This window comes from Sycon ciliatum, chromosome 3 (genome assembly GCF_964019385.1).
Source record: "Sycon ciliatum chromosome 3, ocSycCili1.1, whole genome shotgun sequence".
Taxonomy (NCBI): Eukaryota; Metazoa; Porifera; class Calcarea; order Leucosolenida; family Sycettidae; genus Sycon; species Sycon ciliatum.
The window spans coordinates 11,192,505-11,218,099 of NC_088645.1; the positions used below are offsets into that span (position 1 = coordinate 11,192,505).

Genomic DNA, 25,595 nt, shown 5'->3' on the forward strand with positions numbered 1-25,595 from the left:
GAGATATTCGACTACTTCACACCTAGCTCTAACACATCTCTACTGCGGACTCACATCCATTTTTCTTCTGCTTTTTGTACCATAATGATTTGCCAGTATCCGAAAGGTATTTTAATACTTGTAGTAGTAGTAGTACGGTAGTAGTATTTATCATTTTCCTTAGGTATATCCAACAGGCCTATGGCCTTCTTGCAGAGTGTCAAAGGAGAAATTGTAAACAGCTAGCGCGAAAAACAGTCAAGGTACACTGGGATCGTATGATAGCGGGTTGTGCATTAAAGCGGTCAGCACCAATACAGACTGTAGAGGCCTGGCCAGGACATGAATGGGGGGGGGGGTGGGGGGGGGGCAGTGGGGTGGAGAAAGAGACTACTGAATGTTTGGCGTCTGGTTTTGGAGGTAATATGGGCAACATCATGTCAGGTCGTGAAGATTTGGGAGATGAGGGCACTGCCAAGGGACATGTATAGCTGTATTCGAAATTTGTGTACACATTACACGTCATTTACCAGAACTTAACAGATAATACAAGTATGCTTCGGGTGTAGTGACTCCTGCTCTTCGCGAATCTGATCTACCAGCAGCGGGTCCCTGATGCCGCTTGCCATGTTGTTCAGCACCACCTCAGTCAAGGGCACGTCGCTCTGAGCAGTGCTGTCTAGTCTTGTGGCTCTGGTTTGCTGTCGTTGGGTGTACCACATACGAATGGAGAAGTTTCTAATTCTGCCGTAGCCACCCTCCGCTGAACAGCACTGTTTCAAAACACAGGCGCTGATAGCGACGACATTAATAGCAAGGTACAAGACAAGCGACGCCGTGTTGAGTGTTTCACGAAGCTCGGCCTGGCCCTGAGCCATCATCTGCAACGTGGAGATCATTGCAAGGCTGAAGAGAAACATGCATTCCCAGTTGTTGGCAGATATTCCCATCAGATGGCTTTTCTTCAATGGCCTGTAGAGAGCGAGAGAACATGCAGAAATATCTTTTTATTATTTTCCCGATACGATGGTCTTCACTGTACTTATTGTTCATACCGAATAGGTATTTTTTAATCTTTCTCTTTCTCTCTCTATATATATATCTATCCATCTTTCTCTTTCTCTCTCTATATATATATATCTATCCATCTCTTTTCTCTCTCTCTCACTCTCTCTCTCTCCCTCACTCTCTCTCCTCACCCTCTCTCTCTCTCTCTCTCTCTCTCTCTCTCTCTCTCTCTCTCTCACACCCTCTCTCTCTCTCTCTCTCTCTCTCTCTCTCTCTCTCTCTCTCTCTCTCTCTCTCTCTCTCTCTCTCTCTCACCCTCTCTCTCTCTCTCACCCTCTCTCTGTCTCTTTCTGTCTCTCTCTCTCTCTCTCTCTTCATTCTCTGCATTGTGCCCTGGATGGCATAAGTGACAGTGGCCGTCCTACCAAACTTGCAGAGATAATAGGCACAAGCATCGATGTGATGACAACATCAATCCCAAGTATACGCTCCAGGAGTCAGCTGAATAACGGAGAAAATCAAAGAAAATGTGCGTTCTGATTCCTAGTTTTACGGTCATTTGTGTGATCGGATCATCACGAAATTCCTTCCCATGTCAACACTCAGGTACGGTAAGGAAGTATTATGCTTTGTGGCATAGCGCACTGCTGAAGCAGTGGAGCAGCTTTAAGCAAATGACTCCACTTGAACTTTGCATGCTGGTTGGGGCCCCTTCTGCAAAAATGTGCAGCTGTCATCACAGCACGTATTGTATTCATTGGCATGCAAGGTTTCAGACAAAGTTTAAGGTGTTAACTGTTGAGCAAGAGTTTTGTTGCCGTGCCTACCTGACAAGAGCATAGCAGACCACATATGTCCAACAGAACATATTCAGCACCAGCATTCGATTCATTTCGCTACCGCTGTTGACAGTACTGATAAGAGCCACTGCCACACGACGTAGGAGATTAATAGATGCCCACCAGCGACGGTTGGGCTTGAAATGGCGACTGGCTTCGTCAATGAAGCCTTTTAGGTGGATACTCCGTTGGCATTGTGGCACAGCGAGTATGATTGGTGCGGGAAGTATGACAAGCAGCATGATTGCCACTGACAAAAACTGCGTGAACCCAGTGTTTGCCTTGATAGCATGGGATGGAACCGTCAGCGGCCAGGACAAACTGATCATTCAGCCTGGTGCACCAGAGAGCATTGATGCAGACGAAGGCAAGCGCGAAGTAGCTGTAGACCAAAATGAACCACATGACGCGCACTAAGAGCATATGCTGCTGCCAGCGCTGAATGATCTGACCCGTGGTGTTGTAAGACCTCAATACCCGCACCACAATGAACCAAACTAGGAATGTCCCAGGCTGCAGCAGGAGAAGACTATTCATATCCAGCGTGTCCAGCGGCTGTTCTGGGCAAAGGATTCCGAGACCCCAGGTCAGCACGACGCGCACAGTAACATAAATAAGCTGTTGTTGGTGCACGAATACTCGCCCAGAGGCCTGCACCAACGCAGAATCAAACGAAAGAATATATTTGTATCATAATAATTGTACCGGTAGACAAGAGAGATTGGAAGCTGTGTCACAGCTGTGTCACAGCTCTGAGTTTCACGTATTACTACTGCTAGGTACCTCCTCCCGTACCTTTTCTAGCCTGGCCTGCATGCACTTACGTACTAACCTTTTGTCTCCTTTTGTTCCGTTGGCCTGGGTAGCTACTTGCGCGCCCATATTTGCAATAGCTACCCAGGCCCTTTATCTTGCCGTTCAGACTTGCTCTCTTTTCTCCCTCTTCAATAATCACCATGTAGTCGTTTCGTTCGTCTTGGTCTCTTGTCTCGTCGTCTATAATAAATGTCGTTCCCCGAACCTACCTGTTCCCGTCGTAATGTCTGGATAATGTGTCGTCAGTCGTCCTTTTTCGTATTCAACATTGTCGCCCGATTATTGATCGACCCACGACCCTGAGATCATCCCATGCCCAGTCGTCCTCAACCGCCATTCGTCTCGTCTATGTCAACCTCGTCTCGTCTAGGGCCATCTCGTCTCGGCTCCAACCTCGTCTCGTCTATCAACCTCGTCTTTCCTACGCCAACCTCGTCTCGTCTATGTCAACCTCGTCTCGTTCAAGCCATGCAGGTCAGCTACCTTTCTCTCTTTCTTTTTTTGTATGCGTTCCTTCTTCGTCAAATTGTTTTTCGTGAATATTATCGTAGTGTGTGTGCGCGCGGGTGTCCTTCATTAATATTAGGGGTCCGATCATGGTGAGCCACGCTCCCTTATTTATGTCGTATATTAAAGTGTAACTAGGCTCTATTAGCCGTGCAAAATACTACCGTACTGGCAGTGAGGCCATGAAGCGTTACATTGGCACATGTTAACCGCACGCAGGGCGTTACATGCAAAGTCGCGCAGGAGCCGTTACACAGGTTTCTATATTGCCGCAGTCCTTTTTTTGCTATTGCAGGACTTCCTGCTGCGTCCAGTTTTGAACTTTTCACCACGCGGTACACGTGCTTTCACAGTGTTCAGCCTTTTTTTGCACTGAAAAGATCGCCGCACCCCGCCGGACGCGCGTTACGAACGCAACGAAAATGTGTCGCACTAGCCTGGTCGCTCGTTACGCCGCACCCCCCCCCCCTGCGTTACGCGTTACCCGGCAACATATATTGCCAGTACGGTAGTCATCAGAATACAATTCAAGTCCCTAGTCGAACTCCAATAGTTATTTTTTGTGCCATGTTTTGAAGGGGTGTTTGGGCCCGTTGTTATTGCCAATGTACATGTACACACTATAGTATAAATAGTACAGGAACGTTGACGCTTGTAATGATCTGTAGTGCATTTTTAGTGCACACTTTTGTGAGGCCCGTGCGATGTGTGTGTGTTTTTTCTCCTTCAGTCATTTTTTAAATCTTTTTCTCTCTTTTTTTTCTCTCCGCGAGGACGCGGGATTTTTTTCATGGAGGGGTGGTATGTTAGGTACCTCCTCCCGTACCTTTTCTAGCTGGCCTGCATGCACTTACGTACTCACCTTTTGTCTCCTTTTGTTCCGTGGCCTGGGTAGCTACTTGCGCGCCCATATTTGCCATAGCTACCCAGGCCCTTTATCTTGCCGTTCAGACTTGCTCTCTTTTCTCATTCTTCAATAATCATCATGTAGTCGTTTTTTTCGTCTTGGTCTCTTGTCTATAATAAATGTCGTTCCCCCAACCTACCTGTTCCCGTCGTAATGTCTGGATAATGTGTCGTCAGTCGTCCTTTTTCGTATTCAACACTACGATCATCAGTCAACTGATGGCTCCAATATGGGCAGCCTGAACATAAGTCCAAATTTTCGGGCCAGACTTTTCTTCTTCTGAAAATGGGCCTGGATAAATTATTTTTGGAAGGATTTGGGGCTGAAAGACCGTTCTTGGGGTAGTGGTGTACAACTGCGTGAAATCGTACATGTACCGTAAAATCCCACCAGAGTGCCCCGTCCCTGCCATCCGCCCCTCCCTGACTTCTTGTCAGGGACGTGATTGATTAGAGAGGTTTTGCTTCACGTTTTTCTGCACTACACCGTGAAATTTCACGTCGGTGTGGCAAATTTTGGCGTCGAAACTCCCGTTCATGACGTGAGCTGAGGTCAACTCACGTTCGACGTGAACGCGAGTTTTTGGAAATTTAGCCTTGCTATCTATCAGGTTGGGATTATTGACTCGATTTGTCGATTTTGCCTAAACTAGTGTAAATAACTTAAATGATATTTGTGCCACTTTGGCCTCACCAAAAATCACTTTTTTCACTTTTTGAAGTTTTCGCTCCCAGTTTTCGCTTCTGTCGTCAGCGACACGACGTGCTTCACAAGCAACGTGAAACGAAAGCTCTTTTTGAGCTCGCGTTGACGCAAAAAATTGACGTTCACGTAAGAGCACAAATCACGCGGGTCGGAACCTCTCTATTGTATCCTCGTATGACTCTGTCGCAGTCTGTGATGCCGTACTGCACTGCAGACGCGTGCTCGACCCCGTTGGAAATGTACGCAACAGTGTCCACCCTCCTGACCAGGGATCGCACAAATCCTGCGTTGTTGTTGTTGTTGTTGTTGATTTTTATTTTACTTCGCAAGGCCAAACGGGCAATCGGGTGCCCAATTCTATGGAAGCGAATTTCAAAAGGGAGAGAGCTACGGGGAGAGAGAGAGAGAGAGAGAGAGAGAGAGAGAGAGAGTGAGAGGGGGGGGGGGAGGGAGGGAAATGATAGGCAATTTTGCAGCGTCAACACAGCGATTTTGCAGTGTCAATAGAGCGATTTTGAAGCGTCAACAGAGGGAACGTAAAGAGTTCATAAGCGCTGCGTTTTGTCGGGTCTGTCCGACTCCTGGCTCTTGACCTTTGGTCGATGTACGAGATGCACGAACAGTTTTCGTAGGGTGAGTACCTTTTCATGTAGCACTGAATGCGGCAAGTAGGACTTGCCCATCCGCCCCTCCCCACCTGAAGCGTCGAGGAGGTAGGGGCGCTCTGGCGGGATTTTACGGTATATCTAAAACATTTTAAAGCGGGATTCACAGAAGGTTTTTTGCGATGCGACACGCGATGCGACAGTCGCGAAACCGGGAAAACCCCAAATCGCAGCCATGTCGTACCCCACGCAACTGCCGCAACTGGGCTATCGCAGGCCATCGCAGAAGTTGAGCTTGGCTCAACTTTTGCGATGCGATGCGATGCGACAAGCAATTTGGCGTACGATTTTGACCTTTTCTACACCAAAGTTGTACAAAGGTTCAAGAGTTGCCTATAAATTTGTACAGGTTGTACCAAACCGCGCGAATATCATGGTGACGTACCCAAATCAGCAAGACTTTGCAAAAATTTGTCGCATCACTGACTTCTTCTGTGAATTGTATTTCGCGAGTTCGCATCGCACGCGTCCGTCGCAGAGCGCGTCGTAGAGCGTGTCGCATCGCAAAAGGCTTCTGCGAATCCCGCTTAAGTGTCAAGTACGTAACGTAGCTTCCAATACTAATAATTCTTATCAGTTCCACCGCACCACCCACGCTATTTAATCGCCAGGTAAGGAAGCTGTATGAAGTTTACCGCTTCTCAGTTTCAGGCAAACCTAGTTTCACGTGTTGAACAATATAGTCTAAATCCGCTACTGCAGTTATTTTGTTTTAGTGCCTTTCCAGTGTTCTATTAGCACCCCTGGTTCTCAATCTATTGTTCTTCCTCTCATTTGACTTAGAAAGTCTCAGATTTTGAGTTTTTTGCGCTCCATACATAATTTTACTTGTGTTTTCATTATTTTATTGGTTTGGTGAGACTCCCATGATAGGTAACCATTTACCTCTGGAGAATCCGTAAATAAACAAAACAAACAAACCACAAAGTGTGGCTATTTACTGTATCGACGTGGTCTTTTGCAAATCTTAGTGTTCACTAGAGAAAGGAGACAGGAGCTGCTTGTTGCCGATGCTACATATAATAGGGAGGTTCGGAGTACGATTTTTCGTGCCAAAATTCATAGAGGCGCTACGGATTTTTCATACGTCGTTTTCGAGCAGTGAAATGTTCCGGAGTACGGAACTTATGTGTTTGCCGTCATTGCCTAGGTTACGATCGCAAACACGTCACATTCCCGCGCTATGCCTTTTTATTATGAAAATTTGTACCGAAATCAAAACTTTCCGCGGAAAATCGATGTTTCTCGTACCAAATTTCATACCTGCTAAGTATCCAGATTTGTTCGGGATTATCCCGCAATTTTGTATGAACTCCCGCGATCCCGAAATTCCTGTCGATTATCCCGAAATTCACTGTACAAGAAACAAGCTTGATATTGTACTTGGATCACTTCAAATGACTTCTCACAGGCCAGTAATTGTCCTTATTGATCCCGGACCGCCATAGCCTGCAGTACCACTGGATCTCCTAGTGCTCCTTCCATGAGCAGTCTCTGAAAAACCTCCGTTATTGAGTCTTGAACATGTTTAAGTGTGATCCGATGATCACCATCAATCATCTACTTCCTCCGTATACAAAAACTTCGTGACTTTTTTTTGAAAGCTGCGCACAGCTCTGGAATGGTTCCGTTTGACTCGGAATAACACTCGTGGCATTGTCTAACCTGTTTACAAGCTATATACAAAGAAAAAGGAAACTCAGACGAATGAGATTGAGTATTTTCAGAGTCTTCGTCGCTCATTTCATTGTCACCTGACGACGCTCACTCCGCATCACCAACAGTCGCTGCTTCCGCCCGCATTTCGTTCAGATTCTTGTCACCTGCAGTGATGGTCCGGCGCTGGACTTTGGCTACGTTCTTCATCTCTAGAGCTGTGTACGAATCGGTGTCGACTATATTCAGTCGTTCCAATCCGCGACCTCCATTATACCGTGAAACGAGTCGTGCAAGCACATCCACACGCTTCGCATTTTCTCGCCAGGATAATCCTCCCAAGCATTCTACAATGGCCTCGAGGAGGTCCCTGCGATTCCCCTTGGCGACAAAGGAGACGTCTGACTGGAGAGAGGCGAAGAAAGCCAGGCCATCGACATTCTGATCCTGAGTCTGCGCTGGTTGCACGACGACTGAAATGTTTCATCTTGCCGTGCGAGCAGATCTATGCCTATGGGGCCGCGCACCGCAAGTACGAGCCTGGCCAGTTTCAGGGCAGCGAGTGCCGCATGACTCCGTGTTCCAGCCACGAGCTACACTTCGTCACTGTGTCAGTTTCGAGCAAGTAAGTGTTAGTTTTTTTCATTTGACTCTTGAGTTTCTGTCGGCAACGTCCTCACACGCATGGCGTCCGTGGAGAATCTGTTCGGGATCAACCAAACTAACCTCGACATGGACTTGGGTTGTCGATGACAGCCTTTGGCGCCGTTCGTTGAGCAGGTTCTTTCTCAAAAACACCGTTCAAAAAGAGTCACGAAGTTTTTGTATACGGAGGAAGTATTATCGAAATGTTGGTGCCATCAAAAGTATTAGTTGAAAAAGGACGTTTTTGGTAAAAAATATGACATATCCCGAAACACCAAGGCAAATCCCGGGATTTTGCCATGGCGATCCAGAAAAAGCACTCTCAGTACTTGGCAGGTATGAAATTTTTATGCGAAAAATCTTTCTGCACCCGATGACGCAAAATCTCCGTACGAAACATGGTTCGTACGAAAGCCAAACCACAAGGACTCTCCGCGCCGAAAAATCGTATAGAGCACGCCTGGAAAAAATCCGTACCGCCCATACGGATTTTGGCACGGAAAATAGTACCCCGGAACCTCTCTAATAACGAAACATTCTGATGAGGAGAATGTACACGTACCTGAATAAGGAACAGCCAGCAGTCGAGAACTGGGGACATGCCAAAGTTGAATTGCATCACCAACAGGGGAAAGCTGAGAAACGTCATGAAGACCACAGCCATGATGTACACGTGCAAAGGTATCTGGGTGGTTGATGCAGAACAGTGATAACAGTGCTGCATATGGAAACATGTAAGCCACACAGCAGACTGGGTAAAACAGGCCTACGCGATATTGCGTTCTAGTTATCCATCGATTAAAAAAGTAAAAGCATCTGATCGTGTCCGTTCTCGAAGGGAACTCACACCGCCCGCTAACACCCGGTAAACTCTAGATGCAGCGCCTAACGGTGGGGGGGGGGGGATAAGTCTCACAGCCACTGGCACAAGTGCTGAGAAACCCCATTAGTTCCATCTGTGTACCCCTTGTGCCTGGCAACAAGTTCCAAGTTGACTGTGGGTAGCAGCACAGTTGGAAAACCGCTTCCAAGCAGTACTTGAACCAGGTACCTTTCGTATCTCAATCATGGTCTCTGACCAACCCACTGTGCCTGCCTGCCTTGTCTATTCAATACAAAGAATCATTTCGGCTTGTAAGGCACCTCTTGTTGTGGGAGGTGTGTGTGGTCGGCCGCAAAGCGCAGCTGTGGTGGGTAGTCAGTTTCATCATCATGGAACAGCCTCTTCTACGGACGAGCAAACACGCACTACATCATCACCGTCATCATCATCAAAATAATTAACCCATTGGGGTTGCTGTGGCAACAATGTCACCCCATTCCGTCCGAGTCTCTGTCCAGTGCTTGACCTGCACTGGCTTGTGTGCTCCACTTTCCTTCTTCGCACGGGCCGCCCATTTGACTGCTGGTCGTCCCCTCCTCCTTATCCCCGGCACCATGCCCTCCACCAGGCAACATCCTCTCGTGATATGTCCGTAATAGTCAAGTAACACCGAGAATATACATATGGTGATTCTTCCATCATCCACCACACCACACTGCGCTCTTCAGTCTCTCCAGGTTCCAGCCCCCTGCTGCTTACCCATCGTGATTATGGAGGTTATAACTACAGTCAACTTCGCTAATAACGACTGCGGATATAACGACAATTCGCGAATAACGACAGAATTTCCATACCCAGAGCAAAGTCCCATCCCACTGTAATACATATAATGAGACTTCGGGTATAACGACACTTCGCCCATAAGGACACCTTTTTGACGCCCCATCGAGTGTCGTTATAAGCGAAGTTGACTGTACAGGTAGAACATAACTACTGAACAACTACATTATAACTATAGTGATTGCTTACAGGTAAAGACGGTGTTTGCCAGTATCCTGGCTCGCAACGACCACATAGTGGCCCGGCGGAGTGGCCAGGGCATGGACGAGTTTCTCCATAATCCCAATCTCTGTTAAGGCACTGTGGGTTCTGGCATTGAGCTATCACGAACGGGTAGTCAACGTACTTGGCATAGGCACTAGTGGTCTCGAAGCTGCCCGTACCATTAGCCTTGCAGATAATCGATTGCGGGAAGCTCCCCACTCCATCCCAAGAAGCGTTCCTCGCATTTCCTGCCCAGTAGCCAGCTCTCACTTGGAGGAAGCGTCCCTTATCGCAAGACTTCACTCCTGGAACTACATCCTTTTGAGACTGGCACACCCATAGGTTGCCTGTTCTGGTTAGCTGTGAACATGATTAATAGAAAGAGAAACATAGGAAAAAAGAAGAACAAAAAAGTTACGAGTTATGACTAACTATCCACCAACATAACCAGAATGATCTTATACAGTCAGCGAGTGCGACAAAATGGCACAAAACTGACAAGGAGTACTTAGACAATCGGCGACCTGACACCTAGCTCCAACACTTCTCCAAGGCGCAAACCAACAACCTTCCAACCTGGAAGGCTCAGGTTCGGAACGGTCCAAAAGGGGAAGGAAAGCCATAATTAGCGCTTGCACCCGAATGCATCAGAGCAGTGTTTAGGAAATGGGAGAGCCAAGTGACCACATGCAATGGAAAGTCACAGAGCAAAGCTGCATGCATACCCACGTATTCTCACAACACCGCACAAGGATGATTGGGGTACACCAGTGTGCTGGTTTCGATCAACTGGTGAAGCGATTGGCGTTGCAAACAGCCAAAGTGATCGCTCACGACTGAGCCGCAGCAGTACCCGCGACCGGGTGCAAAGTTCCCCCTGATCGACGTTGCAAACAGCCAACCAGGGTGAAGCAATTGGCGTTGCAAACGGCCAAAGCAATCGCTCATGCTTGAGCGGCAATAGTACCCGCGACCGGGTGCAATGACTACTGATTGGCGTCGCAAATAGCCGACCAATAGTATGCAATTTTAAGCAGAGATAGTAGCAGCAAAGCAACCAGTTGGAGGAAGCTGTTCCCAGAAAACCAGCACACGGCACCCCAGCAAGCCTTCACCACCAATGCACGAGAGCTAAGAACAAGTGATCAAGGCACGAGATGGATAAAGGTAGGCATGCAGATGGATGAAATCCAATGCAGGTTCTCAATACGGCAATTTAGCAATGACAATCGGTACCTGTATGTCAAGGCTATTACATCGACTGGAATGGCAGCACTGCTTCTTCTGGTTGTGCTTGGGCAGCTGGGGCGAGACGCCGGAATTCCTCCATGCGGAAACGAGACAGCGAATCGGCAATGCAGTTAGACTGGCCAGCAATGTGAGCAGCAGTGACGGTGAAATTGAAGCGGGCGCACACAAAGAACAGCTCCCTGATCAGGGTCATCACTGGCGGTGACTTGGATGTGCCGGAGCGGATGCAATCTACCACAGCTTTGTTGTCACAGTGCATTGTGATACGAAGCTGGCGCCATTCCTTGCCCCATGTGCAGCACGCTGTGACCAACGCGTAGAGCTCCTTCCACTCAATGCTGTGAGCGAGTTGCTCAGGAGACCAGGTCCCTTGAAGCCAGCGGCCGCTGTTGAATGCGCCCCAGCCCAGGATGCCACTGGCATCAGTGAACAGCTCCAAGTCTGGAGATGGTGTCCAATCTGGGAACAGGAAGAATGACTTTCCGTTCCATTGTTCCAGGAGCCGTAGCCACCATTGGATGTCTTCCTGGCACTCCGTAGTCAGACTGATGCGGTAGAGAGGCTGCTGGTAGCGACTGCAAATAGACCACAGGCGCCGCATAAACGTCCGGCCGGGTACGATGACTCTTGCAGCGAAGGAGAGTTTCCCCAGAACAGATTCGAGTTCGCGCTGAGACAGGGTGGGGTTGATGCCCGCTGCAGTCAACAGGCGCTTGATGTCAGCCAATTTGTCGTCCGGGAGCCGGGCTTCCATCTTCTCACAATCCAGGATAATGCCCAGAAATGTCAGGGTTCGAGACGGGCCTTCCACCTTCGCAGGCGCGAGCGGGACTCCGAGGTATGAGAATGCACGGAGAAGAATGGCCAGCTGCCGATTCTCCACTGCCTGGCCCACGCTCACGCACAAGTAGTCGTCCAGGAAATGCAGCAAATTAAGGATGGAGAATTCGTGGTGCATTATCCATTCGATGGTGGCTGCCACGGCATCAAAAACCGCCGGGCTAGAGCGGAGCCCAAATGGCAAGACACGGTCGTAGTAGTACTTCCCCCTGCCACAGGATGCCGAGGAGATGCCAATCCTGTGGGGGGACAGGTATTTGACGGAAAGCGCTCTTCACATCGAGTTTAGAGAGACAGACAGGAGACGGGGAGGGCATAATGATGTTAATGGCTTCATCAATGCTGATGTACTGCAAAGAGAAAGGCTCGGCAGGGATCCCGTCGTTAACGCTGGAGCCGGCAGGGCTGGACAGGTGGTGTATCAAGCGTAGCTTGCCATTCTTTTTCGGAACGGCGCCAATGCCAGAGCAGTATATAAATGGGAATGGGGGCGTGTCAAATGGGCCAGCCGTGTAGCCGGCGTTGCAGGAAGCGGTGAGCTGTGCAGACACAAATGCAGAGTGCTGGAATGCTGATGAGAGGTTGGACGAGTGCTGGTTAGTTATGCGGTTGCCGGGAAAGCCAATGTTAAAGCCGCAGCGGAGGCCGTTAATAACATACGAAGCCAATGAACTGTCGGGTGGTTACGCAGCAGTGATTCGAAGCGAGAAACAGAGAGGGGTGTGTGGACAGCAGGACATGCGCTTGTGAAATCAGTAGAACTGCAGCCAAAGCAGCAGAGTTACTGGCGCCTACCGCACTTAGATCCGTTGTGGTCCTTGGACCCGCAGCTGTTGCAGACATGGGCGTACTTGCACATGCTGAGACTGCAACGCCCAGCGTTGAAGTTCCGACAGATCGGTTGGCCATTAGACACCGTACGGACTCCATTGAAGGCTTGCTGGTTGTTACGTTGCGGACGAAAGGGACACTGGCCGCCTCCGGGATGGATGAGGCGGCAGGACTCACATGTGGGCCTTGATCGGCTAGTCACGGACATTTGCCACAGCTTGATGTCGATGACGTCAAAGCGCTTGCCTGGCTGAGCAGAAATGGCAAAGCGAAACTGGGTGTCGTACGACAGCCAAGCCTCCGGATAGTATTGCCTGTTGGCTGCAACTATGGTGGCTTGGTAGGAGAGCATCTCCTGCAGGCGGGACGGGTTGGCAGAACACACGACGTTCATGAAGAGAGTCCATGCCTCCAGCCATGTCGGCAAGTCGTGGACACGTCGACGAACGGGCTGGGCAGCTCCACCTTCCACCACCTCCAGAGACTGGCCGCCACTGCTGAACTGCAGCTGAAGCTGGCGTGGGGCAGATTTCGAGGTGGCGATAGTATCGGGCAGCAGCTGGGTGAAATCTACAAAGTCACCCTTCAATATTTTCTCTCGTATAGTCTGGGGAACGAAGAGATTACCAGCGTTGGAAGACTCCGCCGAAGGCTGAGTTCCAGCGGATCCAGGGGCAGTGATGGTGCCGGTGGCCAGCATTGGAGCGATCGCCTCCGACAAGGCAACGGTGCTGGCGGAATGTACTTCCTGCCGCACAAACTGGCGCAAATCGTCATTCCTGCTCCGGTCCGGGATCTGGGGAGTCGGAGAAGCCTGCAACACTCTCCAGATCCTGCTCTTGCTCCTGCTCCTGCTCCTGCCGCAGGGATGGCGTGGCCGACGGGAATCGAGGTTCCCGTGCCGCCGAGCTCGACGTGTCCTGGATACTGAGCAGCAAACGGGCAAGAAGCTGGGGCTTTGTTCCGCTCGAATTCAGCCCACGGCCTTCCAGCTCGGCCCGCAAGTCCGACACGTTCATACTACGTGCTTCAGAGGTAGACAACATGTTTGTCGTGCAGTAAACGGCTGCGAGGAGGCTACAAGGAGTCTGAATAATTAATTCTATTCTCCTCAAACAAATTCCGGTTGCTGCTCAGTGACACTGCAAAGGAAAGCGCAAGGCAAAGTCAGCGCAGCAAGAGCTACCCAAGGCGATTTGGGCACGCATGCGCAGCAGTTGAGTGCACGTGTAAAGCTAGGTCAGTCGCAGCTAGCATGCGATAGAGAGCAGCGCATCGGTCTTATCGCTAACTAGGGTTAGCCCAAAAGCTAACCCAACATTTAAATTGGCTCACCATCCGAGAACACAGGACACACCCAGGTATACACCACTGCCCCACAACGGTAAATCGGTAACCCATTCTTCCAAATATAACAGAATAAGTTCTATCCAAATGTTCGGGCCTAGCTGATCTTCACACCCTGAGGAAGGTGAACGGAGGACACACCATGAGGTAGTACTGGATGGTGATACCGTGTGCTCATGTATGAACCAGTCTTTCCCCAGGAAGAATGCTGACTATTTAGCGTATTCATTTCAGTGCTTTAAAATACACCGTACCATGATTGTAGATAGCTGTACATATGTATCTTCTATTTAAAGAAGGAGAGGTTTTGTACCTGTGGAAATGGATCGCTGAATCCCTTGTGGCATGGTCGAAGTCTAAATGGTATCTCCAGCACGAATGGCTCTGCAGAATATCGAGCTCTGGCGCTATTCGCTCCCTTCAGGGTCACCAGGAGAGATCCACTGCTGCCCGGTTGGCCGGCAAGAGCAAAGCCAGTAAGTTCATGTTTGGACAAGAACTCCATACTTGTTATCGCCGCTGATTGCCACCCATCAGACTGTATCATTCGCACTGACGCGTTATCGCTTTTGACCTACAGAGGAAGCACGGTAACATACAGGTCAAAGAATCATCACGAGCTATAATATATAGATGCACACAGAAGGATCTATGACTTGGCTTGATCGCTGTCCTCGTCACACTGATTTTAATGAGGACATTTTGTTTTCCGACTGAACTAATAGCATACTGATAACATTGAACGTTTTCTCTAATAATCGGAGGCTCCACTGCAACAATTTGATCAACTTGATCATCATGATCATGCTTCATTACCAACACCACTACGGTCGTGTGCTGCAATTCAAGACTTATATCTCTCGCAATGTGGCAAAATAACAAGGAACATAATAGCCAGTCATATTCATGATAGTATGCCAGAATAGGTCTCAAGCAATTTGATCTGTCACTGGGTTTGCAGATAATGCTAACTGCAAGTTGAAGAAAATGAAGGAATTCGATGACACTCCCAGTTTCACGCACGAGGCGACCATTCATCAGGCAATACTAGCTGCATAGAAATGCACAGTGCCAGTTTAACCCTTTATGGGTCTCACATAAGCGAAAGGGTCGTATGTGACCCTTACAGTAAAATCGCATTTTCTGTGAGTTTTGTTGCTAGGAGACAACTAAAATGGTGCTCCACGCATAGCTGAGGCCCAAGGCTTTCCAACGGTGTAAAAAACAACCATACTTACCATACAAAATTTTGCAGTATCGATCGACTGAAGTCTGGTGAAATTGGAAAAGACGACCATCCGCCATGCGCGCATTTCGCGAATGGGAGTGCATCTCTTGAGGCCGTGTCAGAAAAGCTTTCTGAGGACACTGACGGCACCAGTCTAGGCTGGGTGTCCCTGGAAGATTTCCAGTGTAATGTCGTGAGAAAGAGAGCTCCGTTGAGTCCTCCTAGCTCAAATAAATCGTCCCCGAATGAAGAAATCAAATTTACCAACCAGCGAGGAAGCACAGCAACAGCAACTCTTACAAGGACTTGTCAGGTGCGATCAGCTGATCCGCCTGGCCGTGAGAATCACGGCATGCGTGACATCGCGCCTGAGTACTCATTTGAGCGAGAGTGAATCTGACGCGAGCGGCGCTGAGGTGAACGAACCAAAATTGTGATATTGTGGAACTGTTGCTGCTGGTGCATCGCCGATGGCGAGGTATTGGAGTTCAAGGACGGAATTAGGAGCATATATTCTTCACCAAGACGTAGCGCTTACCTGATTGTTTATCATAGGACTTCAGCTCCATCACGAACTTGGTATGCACTTCGCGCTGTGATTTTTGTGTTTTTTGTTCGCAATTGTATTTTCTCTCAACTTGAAGGGCTACCACGGGTCATACCCTTGCCTGGACATAGTCATATTTGTGTTTTCTGGACTCGTCCAGGCACACAGATTTTGAAAATATATAGTTTACCCATACCTACAACTCACAGAACTTGAGTTATGGCTGGTTGTTTGAACGCGTGTTTGCTTGACCACCCCTCACATACATTGAGTAAGACCCACAAAGGGTTAATAAATTATAAAAGAGGAACCTTACAGTTAGTGAGAGGCTGTTGGAAAGAGTGTTCAACAAACTGTCTCGGGTATCGATGTTGAGAGTGATAACTTCCCCTGGTGATGGGTAGAGGGTGAGCTGAGATATGCTGGTTTGCGACGGGCCTTGTCTAGCGGTATATCTGAGACGTTGTATATCGCGACCACCCTCGTTCCAACCAACACCAATAGCATGTACCCATGGCAGGTACCAGTGCTCATGGCCTAGGAGAACATTGCTGATGGAGTCATTATATGCTCTGATCACATCAGCCAGTCTGTTCAGGGCATAATCACGGGGGAGTAGCCGTAAAGTTTGTTTTCTGGGGATTAAATGATACACACAAGGGTTTTTTTAGACAAAATGGGAACATTTTTGAAAACGCGGTTTAATAAATCTCGTACGCAAACCTTTTTTAGGTTTGCGTTTATAAACAGCAAAAAATCGAGGCGTTAGTTGTTAGACGTGGAAGCAAAGGAACACATTTACCAGGTTGGAGGCTGGAAAGACCCACATGACGCTTCCATGGATCAAATACGTGGAATATGAGGTTCAGGTCTCACCTGAATTCCAGGACTTTGCTGGTGATAGCCATGCGATTGCACTTAGTCCTGGCGTACAGCCATGTATCGCCATCCAGTCTCTTCAAGCATTCCGTGCTCGACTCTTGAAATAGGATCCATGTCGGCAGTCCCTTTGACAACACTGCCAGCTGATTGCGTTCCTTGACAATCAGGGCCTTACTGTGATCATCCGCGCATAGCAGGTTTCTTGTGATATTGAACGGCTCTGCGGAACATGCTACCAGCGTTTTCAAACCGTACATGTCACAGTCTGTTGGCGTAGAGAAGATTTTCTCACCCTCAAGCGTCGGACCAACGCATGTGAATTGCAAAGCCATATCAACTTGAATTGAGCATACGCGTGGTGAGGCGAAAGTGTCCTTCTGCGGCCTGTGGCTGTATTCAGTGATATCTCCATGGTGCTGGACATGAAAATAGAAACGCGAAAAGAATGCCCTGGAATTCAGCAAATATATTGCAAAACAAAGAACAAATTCTTTGATCCCTCGGTGTGTGGTCAAGCTCCATGTGCCTAAATGCCTGAAATTTGTTACCTTAGAATGGGAGAACTATACAATTACACGTAGTTCCTCTGTGAAGAAAGAGAACATGGTCTCTCTCCATCTCTGTCTGTCAGCCTCTCTATCTGTCTCCCTGTATGTCTGTCTGTCCGCCCGTCCGCCCGTCCGTCCGCCCATCCGTCCGTCCGTCCGTCCATCCGTCTGTCTGTCTGTCTCTCTCTCACTGTCTATCTCAAAGCCATTCGCATCAAACAATGAGTTCAATGAACGTTCCACTCTAAAACCTTTGTAAACTTGTTAAAGTCCAATTTGTCATGAGTGGCGAACTTTGGAAATGACAGAAATGCACACATTGAAGTCAGATGAAAGGAAAATTGAGCAAATAGTATATTGTATGAAATAGGGCCTACATTGAAGTATTAAATGACCTGTTCCTGAAGCAAATAATCTCTGTTGCTTACCCTCCCATCGTCTTCCAATGTGCAGGCTCCATAGCGCTGGAAGATATCTGCAACTATGACTCCGAAGGGGAGGCCTATGACGACCTGATCCCTGGTACCTCCATGTACACTAACTCCAGAGTCGAAGATGGAGTATTGCACTGGAATCACATTCATGAGCAGATGATGAAGCTGGAACACCATAGTAAAAGAAAACCGACATTATTGCATCTGATACTAAAGAGAAATATACATTTCAGTCTCAGAGGCTTGAAAGTTTTCACTGGTATACTTTCAAGCATACATGTTTAATACAAGCAGCAGTAAATGGACAGGGACAACGGTTTTCTATGTACCATAGAGTGGTGATGAAACAGCGCGAGGTAGAAGAGCTAAAGCAACAAATAAATTGCATCTGAGTACCGTCTCGCCTGTCGTGCTCAGCATTATGTACCTATGCATAGTTCAGGGCTGCTATTGAGGAGGGGTTTTCCGAATGGAGGCCCTTTTCGCAGCTAACTGGAGTTCTTTCTGCACTGTCATTATACAATGCATTTCACGTATTGTTATCAGCCTAGTACTTCAAAGTAAAAGAAACAAAAAGGCTACGTGGAGACAATAATACTTATTCATTGCATTAAAAAAGAAACAAGTTCAACATTTATATATCAATGTGAGAAGTGCGAAGTAAGCCAATAATTATTTTCTTCTCATTTGGCAAAAGTCATTTGTGTTCACATTAAACGAAAGGGAACACACCCAAAAATCAAACTTCACGGTCCGTAGAGTTTTGGGCACTGAGTCGAATAGTGAAGGTCCCAGTAGCTTCGATCCGATCAACCTCTGCTGAGATATCTTCTTATAAAATTGTATTTTCGGGGACGCGTCATGGCTTCTTGCGGCCGCGACACCGCCTCCCCCCCCCCCTAGAAACAAAAAAACGCCCTTCTTCTTCTCGCTTCACATATACTGGCACACACAGAGACATAGACAGCAATAGCGACAACACACAAAGTGAAGGGTAGTTGGCCGCAGCCAGATGAGATGTGAACCGGATAAGGAGTGAACTATGGAAGCAAGGACTGAGAACAGAGTGTCTCAGATAGAATAGGCTTGCCAGTGGATAGCAGAAATAGGCCATGATGCAGAACCACTTGGGACCGTCAGATTAATTTTCCTGGACCAAGCCAGCCGGGTAAAAAACCCTTGCGCCGACGGACGCAGTTGTGAGGGAACAAAACGGGTGTATATCCCCAATGGCGAGTAGGCATCCTGTATGCAGGCAAGCACATCACGGCAAAAAGTGGTAAAAAAGCAATGATATTATTATGCACAGAAATGAAGGGTGGGAGGGCAGGGACACTGGTGTGACTCAAAACTGACTGAACAAGTCAGGAAAAGAAGCGACAATAAAGAACACACCAGATGCCATATTTGCAACTGAAAATGTTTCGCGAGAAATCATTTCTCGCCTATCTCGCTGCGCTCGGCCGGCGAGAAATACAATATCTCTGCGACTAGCCTGCTTGGGCCGAGCTGATAGGTACAGTTTTATTTGGTGTTTGAAAGGAAAAAGTTCTGCCAAAGAAGTCCTAACCAAGCTGTTTCGACGTATCAGACGACCTTGAAAGCTCAGAGCCTGAACTGAAAATGTTTGGCTTCGGGCCAGAGCCGAAATTTTCAGGAAAGGATATGACAGCGCAATCAGAGGCTTCCATTCCAGCTGTACAATTTAATGCAGATGAAGCAGAAATGGCTACAATTGGAGAAGTCGATCTCCATCAGCAACATCTGGGGACCGTTTGGCGGGGTTATTTCGAAATGAAGCAGCAGCCATTCTCCCCCTCAAAGAAGCTCAGACAAGCCTGAAAATATGTAAGTGTTTCACAGTACAGCCCTACGTAATGCTCACAAATCAAATCGATGATTCGTGCTCTTCACACCCTAAATCGTGTGAATTTTTCTATTCGTAGAATACTCTCCTCAATAGTCTCCTCACTCGTACTGCAGTACATGGAGTTTCTGCGTAGCGTAGCTAGCATTATCTCCATGCAAGTCGTGCAATGTGTATCGGTTCACTTGTGCTTTATCGCACATAAGTGGACTGCACCTCAGTTCGTATTGTGGCGAAAAAATACATTCTCACCTTTTGCATTATCACTTTACAGAATGCTGAGACGTTCTTTTGTATTTCACGCAGCTGTGTACCCACAATTGTGCTGTGTACTCGAGCAGCAGCATCAGCAGCACGGTAGCATTTTGAATGCGTTTTGCCCTACTGTACTACCTCGTGACTGCATTACAGGAACAGCTCTGTCAAGTTCTTGATTATGTATAAAATGTGTGCACATATCTGCCTGCACCCCCCACACACACACGCACGCACATGTGCTGATCTTGGTGCGCGTGTAGTAAATAATCTATACACATGCTCATGCCCGCACACACGCACTTTCACAAGCGCGTGCGCACACTAGTGCGTAAGCATACAAGGGCTTATGCATGCTCATGCACGCATAATATGTGCGCAGCGACGCCACGCACTCATTCACTTACGTGCACGCGGACGCATATGACTTGTTTTTGAGCGCGTCAACAAAGAGTAGTAACATTTTGAAGGTGTTAGATACGCTATCGACAGACAACGGAATTCAACAACACAACTGTGTGATAGGGCTCACCTGTGTTATGACGACCTGGGACTTGTCTAAATTAAACCGATCGTTACAGTTCCAGGCACATGGGGACCGGTGTGCGCCATCAATGGTAATGGTACTGCTAGCCAATGCAATGTCCACCACGCCACAATTGTGTCTAAGTGACAAAGGAGAAAATGAGCAACTTCAGTGCCTGGATCCAGCTGAGCAGCAAGGAAACATATAATTGGCCACTCGCTAGGCTTTCCCCAAATCTTTTTTGGCTAATCGGCTTTTCGCTCGGCTCAAAAAATATATCAGATTCGGCTGAAAAATCAGCTGATTGTTCGAAAATCGGTAGAAAAATTGGAATATAATAATTGGAAAATCGGCTAAAAGAATTGTTGGCTTATTGGCTTCAAAATTGGTGAGAAGCTTAGCAATTTTCGATGGTTACAGGATTTGGGTCAAATTTTTCACCTCAAAATGTGTGTAGCACGAGCATAAGGAAAGGTATGCGACCAATTCTTCCTTGCTAGGGCTTAGTAGGTATCGAGAGTTGAGTAAGATATTTTTCCAAATACTAACATCTCAGGCTCATCTCCTTGTGCAATATTACTAAGGCCTATGCCCTATTTTCGAATCCTATAATATATAGGATTTGAGATTTTTTTAAGGATAAAACAAGGTTCAATAAAATCTCAAATCCTATATATTATAGGATTCGAAAATAGGGCATACCATTAAACCATTATGCCGGTATTATGGGTCATGATCCCCAATAACAACGACAGAAAGGTTACACATTTTCAAATCCTATTACACTGTATAGCATTTTTGCCAGCAAATTAAGAGATAAATTATGAATAGTTTATACCCACTGGTTTGAGAGAAAGACACAAAATTGACTGCCACCACCGTGAATGGAACCAGGAACCCTCGCTTGTAGCCAGTAGGGAGCGCCTGAATATGCTTCAGCATATTTTCGGATATTTTGGTCCTTTTGACTCAAGGTCGCATAAAGTAGCAAATCTAGCATATTGTTCCAAATGTAGCATATTTTGCTACAAGGAGCAAAGAATTCGCATAATTATAGGGCAGATTGCGGAAATGGACAAGGAAACTTACCACGGCACGCTCGGTCAGGGAACACTTCCAAACTTAGCCCGGAAGGATAAATGCTCATCCAAACACGGGGCAAAAATTTGACCCGAGAAGAGAGTGTCCGCAACTCAAGGTCGCATAAAGTAGCAAATCTAGCATATTGTACCACATGTAGCATATTTTGCTACAAGGAGCAAATAATTCGCATAATTATCACTGATATCAGTTCTGGTGATCAAGCATATTTCGAGCATATTTTTCTGCTTTTGTGTGATTTCGAAAAATATTTTGAAGCAAGTGGCCAATATGCGAAAAGCATAATATGCGAAATTTGTTAGCATATTTGGGCCCTCCCTAGTAGCCAGCGATGCTCTGACCATTGAACTATGGTGTTGTCGTCATCCCAGCAGACGCAGTCCAACATTTTCTTCAGACTTCGTAACTCACACTTCCTGTGAATCCGCAGAGGCAGGTGGGACGCTGCCCTCGCTGTAATCCACACACTTCACGTACAAACTAGCACGCGGGGAGCCCCAAGTCATAAATTATTCAGTGCATGGTTTGAGGGAAAGACACACAGGGGAAAAGTCTGAAGAAAAAATTGATTGTCACCACCAGGACTCGAACCAGGGACCCTGGCTTGTAGCCAGCGATGCTGTAACCACTGAGGTATGGTGTAGTCGTCATCCCAGCAGAGACCGTTCAACATTTTTGATCTATACCTAGCTCATTTTTCGTGCCAAAATCCGTAGAGTCGCTACGGATTTTTCATACGTCTTTATCAAGCAGTGAATTGTCATGTTTATGTATCTATGTCATCCGGATCTTCCCAAGTTGTACGTTGTACTGTTGAGATACCGAATTCAAATAAATCAATACCATACCATACCAAATGTTCCGGAGTACGGAGCCTACATGTACATGTATGTGTTTGCCTTCATTACCTAGGTTACGATCGAAAACACGTCATAATCCCGCGCTATACCTTTTTATTTGAAAATTTGTATCGAAATCAGAACTCTCCGCGAAAAGTCGATATTTCTCGTACCAAATTTGTACTCGAAAAATCTTTCTGCACTTGATGACGCAACATCTCCACACGAAACAAGGTTCGTATGAAAGCCAGTCCACACGGATTCTCAGTGGCGAAAAATTGAATCAAGTACGCTTCGAAAACATCCGTAGAGCCCATTTTGGCACGGAAAATCGTACCCCGGAACCTCTCTATTAACCCCCACTAATTCCTGTCAAGTGTCATGTTGTTTTCTCTCCAATTGAAAAAGAAAAAGGTTGAAGAGAAGAAGGAAGTTTGAGCAGGAATCGAACCTGCAACCATAAGATTCCAAAGCACCTATCTTCACCACCCAGCCACCAGGGTGTCAATGCAGAATTTGGTTAAAAATGGGTCTTAGGTCTGGAACACGCAATGCTGCTTGCACCATGTGTAGGCACTGCTATTTTAAAAGAGTTATATACTCTTTTTTTACATGCTCTTGATAATAGTATACTATAGTATATCCGGAATACTAAAATAGCTATTTCGGGCCAGTATTTCAGGACAAAACAAAGCTAGGTGTAGTATCCCTGCCCGACCAATACGGAAGTAGTACGGAACTAATACGGAGCTTTGCCTGATGTATATTTAGTGTATCTCCGTATGTAAGCGTACGGCGTCTGCTGCATAAAAGCGGCTGCGCATTTCTGTTTTGATTAGATTAGATAGCAACGAAAGCTAACTCGAAGAAGAAGTAGTCAACCTCTAGGTGAGCACCGGCGAGAAAGTTATTTATTTTGCCGCTTCTTCTTTCACTAATAATTATATCTCAGGTGTGTACCTGAAAGAAGTAGAATAAAACTAATTCTTGTTAATTGCACCGCGCCTACCACTCGGCTACCCATTACATAGGTATAAATAGAATATACACATCTGTCTTGTGTTTGTGTAGAGCCGAAAAATTTATTGCAATTACATACCAGTATAAACGCTGAGGTCCCCCGAGGTAACTTGCATACTTGTGGCTGGGTGAGCCCGTGTTGCTTCATCTCCAGAACCATCTCAGATCTCCGGCCTGCCTGCTCATCTTCTCACTCCTCAGAGTCGGTTACATCAATGGTGCCTTTTTGAATTTCATGTGTTGGTGCGCCAGATTTCGGCACAAGCCAACCCGTTTGTCTGTGGGTCCCCGGCCTTGGGCAACGTAGTCAAAGAGCTCTCATCTCAGGCAGTGACTCAGGGTGCCGCCATTCGCAACAAACAAATACTGTTGAAGACCACTTCTCAAAACAAGCGCGAGTGCACACGAATTTTTCTTGGTGCGAAAAACATGCAAAACACGAATTTCACGCGAACGTTCGCAATAGTTTTCGCAACCCGGAACGCGAAAATCATTGCGGACGTTCGCTGTGCAAAACCTCTCCAATACCATGGTAATCCCTCACGATGAAAGGATCGTGTGTAAGATTAACCATTTTCCAAGTATTGTTTAGTCTGAAAAGCGGACACTTCACACACGACGTACTTACTGCAAGAAGGAGTTGTTGCGCAAGTACGCCTTACTCCAGAACAGCTGTAGAAATGGCTGCGCCGCATGCCTTGAATGGACGAATAGAACCGAATCGATGATGAGGCAACTTCTGTTAGCCGGCCTAGGCCCAAATGGCCGTACGACGACATCTGCTCCAGTGGCCGTGGCGAAACGGGCATCAGATCCTTCGTTGTACTCAAATCTGGAGTCGTATATTCCGATTTGACGATCCACAAATGGCATGCGGTGTTCAATTTTCATGCGGTGTTCAATTATCAACCCGGCCGTGTATTTTTTCAATCCATTGTTGAAACGAAGACTACTTCCATCTACACATGTCTGTAGAAATGCAGTGTTCAGGAAGCTCTCCTCATACGAACTGTTCTCAAATGTGCAGTGAGACAGAACAAGTCGACTGGCAGCCCTGTAAGATCCACGCAATTCCAAGACTGAACGTGGAGCGCTGAAACCTCGAAATGTGCTGTTATGTATTGTGGCGTGTAGCTGGAAGAAGGATGTGTTAGCAGAAAGCACAAATGCGCCTGTGTGGGAGTCTGCCTGCGAGCGGAATGTAGAATGTTCTATGCGAACAGTAACCGATGTGTATGGCGTTCCTAATACTTTAACCTTGTTTGTTGTAGAATTGAAATCTATCAGAGCCATGGCGTAAAATGAATTGCCGTTCAAAACGAAATGACAAGAACTCAGAAGTACGGTGACTTGCGTTTTGCTGCTGATTCCAGAGACAAACAGGAAGTTCTGTAGTTTGAAGTTGCACTTCACGAATGTAAGCTGCAATTTTCGGTTGCTATTGGGCTGTTGTGAATATAAGCTAAGAAAATCGGTCATCGCTCTCCCGTTGTCGTGTATGTAGACATTTTCAATGAATAGACTCATCTTCTTCCACTTTGACAAAGAGTCTGTACTGAACTGAAGGAAATATGCTGTTTCGTTGTCTATATGAATAGTGGCATGAGTGCAGCCATTGGAAGGGTCGAACAATATTGAAATACTAACAGCAAATCCGGGGATGGAAAGAAAATGAAGGCGGCTTTCATGTCCCGATCGAACTTCACATCCAGTATTGTTGTACACGATTAACTTGATCACTGTATGTTTATTAGGCTGCATACCGGATTCCCTGAGTGCTTGATGAATAGTAGAGCACGCTGTTCTTACACTGTGTCCGCATCCTGTCGACTGACTTCTATCACCCGCAGTACGATTGCCACGGCTAACGTCAGAGTACCGATGTAGTCGACCATCTTCATCGTAGGAACGGGCGTACAGGATCACGTCTGACTCATACACGTTTGGACGAACCAGGGGAGAAGATTTTGATAAATTTCCTGACCTGCATTGGCGTAAGAACGGAGTATTCTCTGGTGGATTAAGACTTGCAGAGGCGATGACCACCACGGTAGCTACCACTGTCAGGACACTGCGCCACCGTTCCGCCCAACCAGCCATGCTGGCGTTAGACTACGACAGACAGACAAGCAACAAATCCGCTGATGCTTTGAGAGTTCCAAAACACGAAATGAAGGTAATAACGTATTCCACTGAGTGCAGTTACTCATCATAATACACTTTCGACATCATCACAGAGTGAGTACAGAGAGTTGTTCTCCAAGGAATGAGCGGGGACAGGTGGGTAACAGTTGCATCAGCGCACCCTTTTCGTTCATCAACGTTCATCCTGGAATCTTGCTGACGCTAGCACGTACATTCACATACAATGTACATGTAAGACATAGAGGTGTGCTAACCGACTTGATACACAAAGTTCACAATCGCACACGCCCACACTCGCGCGCTCAAGCGCAAGAAAATTGCGACCAGGAAGTGAGTACGA

At 47.1% G+C, this 25,595-nt stretch overlaps 1 protein-coding gene across 1 annotated transcript; it reads right to left on the minus strand.

Moving 5' to 3' along the window:
• Positions 1–852: 852 nt before the first annotated feature.
• On the minus strand, positions 853–25,326 carry LOC135811422 (uncharacterized). Its single transcript, XM_065324659.1, has 10 exons — positions 23,739–25,326; positions 20,157–20,289; positions 17,497–17,667; positions 16,515–16,936; positions 15,955–16,273; positions 14,177–14,437; positions 9,580–9,954; positions 8,290–8,445; positions 1,815–2,477; positions 853–951 (listed from the first exon to the last, which is right to left on the minus strand). The coding sequence occupies exons 1-9, from the start codon at positions 25,208–25,210 to the stop codon at positions 1,986–1,988; spliced, it is 3,801 nt and encodes a 1,266-aa protein (XP_065180731.1). The 5' UTR covers positions 25,211–25,326; the 3' UTR covers positions 853–951; positions 1,815–1,985.
• Positions 25,327–25,595: the final 269 nt, after the last annotated feature.

What these genes read in the sequence shown, in the direction of transcription:
- LOC135811422 (XM_065324659.1), bottom strand. Translation starts at nt 25,210, where the DNA reads ATGGCTGGTTGGGCGGAACGGTGGCGCAGTGTCCTGACAGTGGTAGCT. An exon ending in CCCAGGTCGTCATAACACAG is followed by an intron (nt 17,668 to 20,156) that starts GTGAGCCCTATC and finishes ATGGTGTTCCAG; the next exon opens with CTTCATCATCTGCTCATGAA. An exon ending in CATTGGAAGACGATGGGAGG is followed by an intron (nt 16,937 to 17,496) that starts GTAAGCAACAGA and finishes TTTCATGTCCAG; the next exon opens with CACCATGGAGATATCACTGA.